The sequence below is a fragment of the Solenopsis invicta genome, chromosome 12, assembly GCF_016802725.1.
Source record: "Solenopsis invicta isolate M01_SB chromosome 12, UNIL_Sinv_3.0, whole genome shotgun sequence".
In the NCBI taxonomy this organism is placed as follows: Eukaryota; Metazoa; Arthropoda; class Insecta; order Hymenoptera; family Formicidae; genus Solenopsis; species Solenopsis invicta.
In genome coordinates, this window is record NC_052675.1 from 1,026,293 (window position 1) to 1,033,872 (window position 7,580).

General features: G+C 43.0%; 1 protein-coding gene across 1 annotated transcript; it reads right to left on the minus strand.

Moving 5' to 3' along the window:
- Window positions 1-1,603: 1,603 nt before the first annotated feature.
- On the minus strand, window positions 1,604-5,741 carry LOC105202535. The gene is made up of 4 exons (XM_011171106.1): window positions 5,680-5,741; window positions 5,034-5,205; window positions 2,064-2,210; window positions 1,604-2,017 (listed from the first exon to the last, which is right to left on the minus strand). The coding sequence occupies exons 1-4, from the start codon at window positions 5,739-5,741 to the stop codon at window positions 1,604-1,606; spliced, it is 795 nt and encodes a 264-aa protein (XP_011169408.1).
- Between the last annotated feature and the right edge of the window lie 1,839 nt (window positions 5,742-7,580).

The following is a 7,580-nucleotide window of genomic DNA, read 5'->3' on the forward strand; positions in this document are numbered from 1 at the left end:
GCATTCCTGAGCTCGGCTATTATTTCTTCCGTGGGGACTAATCTTGTTATTATTATTTTATCTTTGGCGAAGGTCAGGTAGTCGAGTATATTCTCGGCGTCTCTAATCAGATCGTTTAATATGGTCATAAAGATCAGCAAATGTTGGTTCATGTTTTCTTGCAGTATGAATTTTGCTAATTGCTGTTCCATCCTCTTCGTGGTATTTGTCAATAATTGCTCGTTAAGCATCAGCACATTTTTGAGATCGTTGATGTGTGCGATCGTCGAGTTCAATACCCTGAGTTGGTGTTTCACTGCATGCTGCAATTTTTTGTCGTCATTGTGCAGCAGCTTCAGTTGCTCATCTATTATTTTAACATCTTGGAAATCCATGGTGCCGAAGAGCCGAATGTTCCAATCGCGTTAACCAAGCCGTCTCGGGTTTCGTGCTTTGTATATTGTTTGCAGCTGATTCAGCAGCGCTATTAATTTTGAGTGGTCTTTCTCCACTATCTTCAAGATATTTTTACAGGTCTGCCCTGTATTGTTGATTATTACTTTGTACCTCTTCTCGATGTCCTTTAAATATTCCTGGAATTGGTGATACCTTACTTCAAAGCCCTGGATGTGCAGGTTTCCAAGTCGATTCTACCTGGTTCATGTGGCCTATTTCTTCAAAATACAGTCCAGGCTCATGGCTAAACGTCTTCCAGCTTGTTTCCATTTGCGAACTCTGTTGTCAGGCATGCTCTTGCGGTAATCAACCTGCAAAGGTGAAGATCCGCGTTATCGTTCTGCGAATTTTTATATTGCATTTTTTTGTCTCTCCGGCTTAACATTAGTTGCTATCCAACAGTCGCATAGTTCGCTGCCCGTTTTGTTCATTTTCTTATTTATTTTTATTATCTACTGCGACAAGTGTCGCGATTTTTTCCTTCCCCCTACGCATTGCTGGGCGTATCTCCGTTTGCAGTGGTTGAGGGTATTGCGTCGCTTACCCACAAGAGTAGGGTTGCATCTTTGCCCTTACTCTCCTGAGAATGGAAGAGTTCCGATAGCGCACATCCCAATAGCCCACCAACCAATCATCTTGACTTATCTAACCCAACCTACGGAAAATCTCTAGGCATCTGCCATTGTGAGTGGTTTGTGTGCTATCAAGATGTGCGCTATCGGGACCCGCCGCCTGAGGATGAGGTAGACGAGCCTCCTGTCCAAGTGGTCCCTCCATCGGGGAGCTTCCTCGGGTTGTTGTGGTGCCTGACACGATATCTCCTTCCGATCGGTCGTTGCCTTTGCTTTGAGACCCGGAAATCGAGATCCGTGTTCCTCACCTTCTATCGGTTGAGGTAAATAGGGTTTAGGACACTTTCTCGACAATTTGGACGTGAGTACTGACATGGCCTCTTCTTATTTCTACGGCGCTTATTTTTTACTAAACTTATTGCTTACTCTAATATTTTTTTCGGCACGCTTGGGGATATTCATTAGTTTTCGATAAAATGCTTTAATCTATTTGCGTGAACGCAAATGGTTCGTCTGCCTTGCTTAATTGTGTAGTTGATTCCCTCGTGGTTTTTCATTACCACGTAGGATCCTATCCAATGTGAGTACAGCTTTTTTTATCTTTCTCGGCGCGCGGTTTCGTCGTGGAGCAACACCTGGTCTTCCATCCTGAATTCTTTTTTATGCGCACTCTTGTCGTACTGTATTTTTGCCTTCTGTACGTTTTCTTTTGCTATCTGATTAGTTGCGCGTATTCTCTCTTGAAGTTCCTGTGCGTAATCTTCGTAAGAGTACGTTTCTTTCGGCGGCTTTGTCAGTGCCGTCGGTATTGTGGCGCGATACCCAGAGATTAGCTCAAAGAGTGTAAACCCTGTGGCTGTATGCGGCGTCGTGTTATAAGCGAACTTCGCGTACGGGAGCAACTCATCCCAATCTGCCTGTGTCTCATTTATATAATGTTGCAGGTACTCGACAAGCGTCCCATACAACCTTTCTAGCGCGCCATTACTCTCGGGATGACACGCGGTCGTCTGTATTTTTTCTATTTTTAAATTTCTTGCAGGTAGTTTTGAATACTTCACTCGTGAAATTCATTCCCTGATCCGTGAGGACTTTCTCCAGTATTCCGTTTTTAGTAACAACTCTCGTTACAAAAAACTTTGCCACCGTGGCTGCTTCCTGATTTTCTAGCAGAATGACTTTGCTGAATTTGGTTAGACTATCCTGAAATGTTAGAATGTACTTATTTCCGCGGGTTGTTATTGTTAATGGCCCCACTATGTCTAGTGCATTTTTTAAAGGCTTCTTGGGCGTGTCTATGACACCATGAGCATTTTTGTTTTTCTGCTCAGTTTATTTTTCTGGAAGTACTGGCATTGGCTGATGTATTCCTCCACGTCTCTTGTTATGCCCGGCTAGTTGTGGTTTAATCTGATTTCTTCTATTAAGAATTCTCGCGACTCTTTAGTACCCTCTTAAATGGGCATCATAATATTAAAATAGTGTGTGGCGTTTTTCTTCTTCAGTATAATCTTTATTTTCTGTTTCGTCATCTTCGTCTCTGAGGTTATTCACTGCTTTGTCACTGGTAACCGGATACCTTCTCAGGGCATCGGCATTGATATTGCTTTTACCCGCGCGGTGCACAATTTCGTAATCGTACTCCTCGAGTTTTAAGCGCTACGGAAGAAGTCTTGAGCCTGGATCTGTAACGTTAAAAAGCCACATTAATGGCCTGTGATCTGTTATTATCTTGAATTTAGTTCTATAGACGTATGGGCGAAAGTACTTGACTGCCCTTACTAGTAGTATAGCAAGGCAGATTCTAACTTAGGGATCTAAGGTAGTGCGGGGGCAGGGGAAATTTCACGACGTGTCTTTGCTGTACTGACCAAGATGATGTCACGTTGAGGAGAGGCTGACCATGCTTTGAAGGGGGCGATGCCACCTTGCGGCGCTAATCATGGCATAGGTGACATTACTTAAGGAAGAGCACTGCTCTCTCGCTCCCTCCCATATACGTGCGCTCTCACTCCCTCCACAGACGTATGCCTTCTCGCTTGCACGCCAATGTTCTTTTTGCCATGTTAACCGCGTCTTAGAGAGGGTGATGCCGCTTCGCAGTATTAGCATATATGATGGAAGCGCACATTTGTTTTCTCTCTCGCTCCCTCCCCGTACGCTTGTCCTCTCGCTCTCACGGGTCTTATTATAATTTCGTACGCTTACCTTCTTACTCGCACGCGTCTCAAAGTGCTCACTCGCACACCACACTCTTAATCGCTTTTTCATGCATTGGATTGTAGTATGGCATGGTGATGTATCATCCTCCTTGTCTTCCTTCTCCCATACGACCTATCTTTGCTCGCTTGCTCGTGCTCTCTCGTGACTTATCTTAAATCTAGCACGCGTTTTTTATTAATCTAAAGGATAAAAAATGGCGTGACAAGGACAGGGAAATAATAATAATATTATAGCAATTTTTTATTAATATTGTATATATTTATTTTTAAAATGTAAAAAATATTTGAAAATTTATAATATTAAAAAATAAGTAAATAAGAAAAAAATATATAAAAAATTATATGAAAAAATATAAAGATAATTTTGTAACGCTGGTACTTTCTCGGTGTCGGTTACGGGATTTAGGTTCAGGATCGGATGCTCGGATGTGCTCGCCGGATGTCCGGGTTCGTATCAAATGATAACGCCGTGGTTTGGTAGTGAAAACGAAAGAGGTTAAATATATTTGGCTATGATTTAGTACAAAATGAATTATACAGTTCCGATATCGTTATCGGATAATACTGGACTCCTCGAATAGTATTACAGCACTTAATTGCGCGGTCGTCGGCCCGCGTGAAACTAAGAGAACGGTCACGATGTATTCGCGGCGTACTTACTATCTAAACGGAGCGGATTTTAGAAACTCCGGAAACGGACGGACAGGTGCTATGCGCTCTGCGTTCGGAAGTAGCAATCGGGGTTGCTCAGTTAAACAATCATCGGTTCCGCGGACAAGAAAATATAATTCGCGGTGTCACTTAATATTAAAGAGCGGACTCGGATAACTATAACATTAAACGGACAGGTATTATGCGCCAGGCGCTCGGAAGTAATGATCGGAGTGGCCGTGAAGCGGCTAACTTAACTTACGGTTAAACGGGCCGTGATTGGCCCGCGCGACGGACGGTCGCGATACGCGGAATCGGTAGTACGTGGTGCGGCGAACGGTTCCGCGATACGCGAGTGCGGTCGACGGTAGAGACCTAAGCGGTCTCTCCCTGCGGAGTGTTGTCACCCCGTAGGGAACAGGTTTGCGGAATGAGCCTTAGAACGGTGTCGGGCATCCCCGACGGCGGTGCTGGTCTCGAGAATCCCCGAAAACGGAATTGCGGGACGGACGGTTCCTGTTGGCCGAGAATACCCAGCCGCGGAAACGACGAGTATTCCCGTCGCGGACGGAGGATGGGATTGGTCGAGTATTCCCAGCCGTTAGGACCGACGAGTATGCCCGTCGCGAGAAAGTTAGAACGAGAATGCCCATTCCGGGGAAGTGCTTGAGAATGCCCAAGCTAAGGAGCGTCGAGAATACCCGGCGCAGGAGCGGAGTAGGTTCGAGATCGGAGCGATCTGATTGCGGCTGCTCGCTGTCGGCTTATATAGCAGTCCGCGCGGTCGCGCGTACCAATCAGCGCGCGCGGTGGAGTAGGGACGCTTGCCGAGCGCGGCGCGCGGCACGCATGGTAGCGCGTGATCGCGGCATGCTTAGCTGAACACGCGCACGTATTTGATCTTACGCGTTGCGTTCGGCGTTTGGACCGGAGTGGTGGCGCGGCGGAGAGGCGTAACGTTACAATTTGATAAAATATAAATGGTGTGACGTGGCGATTGACACGTTATCCTCCTTGTCCTTTTTCTGCTTGTACTTCTCCTCCTAGTCATAAAGATAAACGATAAATTAACTAATAGATTATATGCGCAGTAAGGAAATTATGGAAAAAAGAAATAGAACTCAGCTTAAAAGCGGGGTAGTACAATCCATACCCGTACCACTCTATGACGACTGGTTGTATTTACCTCGATCCTGAAAGGATTGGGAGTGAAAAGGGCTCGATTATACAACTCCATTTCTGGATCAGCCGGTTGCCACCATAATGGCGACTCTCTTCGTAAATGTGGTGCCACTCTGCTCACTGCGACCACACAGGGAAGCTCCCTGATCGAAGGTTGAACTACTTGCACACTTCACGAGAGCAAATGGTAGCGTTCTCTCACCCAATGAGAACGCCTACACGCATAACATTTCGAAGGAGTGAAGTACTCGTGGCATTCGTCACAGTTCATGGTGGCTGATTGACTGAATGACTGACTGAGTGACAGATTGATGCGAGCAGAGCTCATTTATTTTTACAATCAAAATGTACGTGATTTATTTTCGAGACATTGATATCTCATTGTTCTCATAGTAAAATGAGAACACCTCTAAGCAATTTTTTATCTTACCATGCACATGCAGCTTAAATTTTCGATAACACAAAAGATACGTTTTATCAAGAAGTATGGCAGTGTCTCACACCAAATGACCGTTGAATATTAAATACTTTTTACCATATAACATAATCGGACTATTAAATGTGTATCATACGTCTATTGAATCGATATCAAACATCTATTATACGTCTACATCTACCATAGGTCTACCATACGTCTGTCATACGTATACCACACATCTACCATACGTCTATCGTACATCGTACGTCTATCATACTACTACATTGTACTACTGACGTTCGAGTGTAGTACGTTAGACGTTTCATAATAGTATGGTTGACGTTCAAGCATACTATTATCAAATGTCTAACGTCTACAAATTATTTATGTATTACAGGGAAAGATAAAAATAAACCATAAATACGTTTATACATATTTTATTTTAAAGGATCTTTTTGACATTGTAACTAATAATCGTATAATTTAAATACATTCTGCATAGTGTTGTACGGCTAACGTACGAGGCGAGCCTAAGCTTGCGGACATCAGGAAATTCGAGGTCCGGCGGAAGTTCAGAATGATAGAGTCCACTTGGCTTCAGATAATAGAGGTATTTACACTCGCAGTCGAACACAACGTAGGTACACTTAATGTAGTTGCGGATACGACGCGACACCCTGTTGCTCGCACGACTTCACAGATTATTCTCCGTCGTTTGGTCGTTTGGGCGCTCCTTTTGTACAAGGGTGATTGCGTTAAGCCGTTGCTTGGCGCAATCGTTCGTCAGCATTTTCGTGACACGGTTAGTCCAAGTAGTCCACAGGTTTTCGGGATTTTGGGCTCCGTGTTGCAAAAATGCTCTACATTCGTGGTATGATAACCTCATTTGGTTGTCATGCTTCGCGTATTTCTTAATTTTAACATTTATGTGGTCTGGTAACCTTATTCGGTTGCCATGCCTTACATTATTGCTAGGCTATAACAATAGCACAATTCTTAACATGTTTTGCACATCGTATAGTGTTTGCAGTATCCAAATTATTTAATGATTCAATGTCTTCGTAATCAGCATCCACGGTCTTAATGATAACATTATTTCTTACTTTGACATCGAGTATATACTTCAGCAATTCTCGTTTTTCATGACATTTAACGTATATGATAGCCTCATCATCGTTTTCATTATACAGAGCTGTTGAAATCAGGTGCTTCGCCTTCGGATACTGAACTATTCCATCTTCCCATCGCAATCCATGGTGATAAACAATTAACCAGGAAACGCAAGTTCTTTTGGATTTTGTTAATGCACTCCATGGCACGGAATTCGTAAAAATGTAATGCGTGAGAACGTTTCCTTATTTCAATACCGCCACTTTCTTGACGATAAATTTTTTTACAACGGCGAATCTTTGCAGAACAAATGTTGGCACAACCATGACAAGTTGGTTTTCAAGACTGTATCATATCACAAAATATTTCTGTATTTCATTGAAGATATTTTGCTAACAGTGCATTTTGCATGATTTTGTGCACAACGTTAGACAATGGACAGTATTCAATTATATGATCATGTAAGATGAGGCAATAGGCGGTAGTACTCGCTCTCACATTTTCTTTGCAATCAAATTCAATGCGTACGTCCACAGTAGCACTTTTGATGGACTCGTTTTGTCGCGAGCAATCAATGACTGTAAAAGGTCTTCTTTGCAGAAATTTGATCACGTTAAGCCACGTATTGTAGCAATCACGTCCATAAGATTTACGAAAACGTTGGTACATGTCAAATAAGATAGAGTATTTAGATTTACAAAAGTCTAGATTCAAGTCATCGTACGGATAAAATTCTGAGTTGAGATAAAGTTTCACATTGATCAAATTACAGTCGTCAAAAATAGTAGCATCTTGAGACATGATATTCTTGCGAACCAGTCTGTAGCGAAAAGAAAACGAATCAAGGTTTTTCTAATTGTGTTGCAGTTTTGACAGCCCACGAATGTTTGGTTGTGCTCTGCAACAAGGGGTACTCGTACAGATCCCAGGAACAAAAACTCATACTTAGATATTGCACGCTTTCCAAAGCTCATAGTATGGACAGTTTAT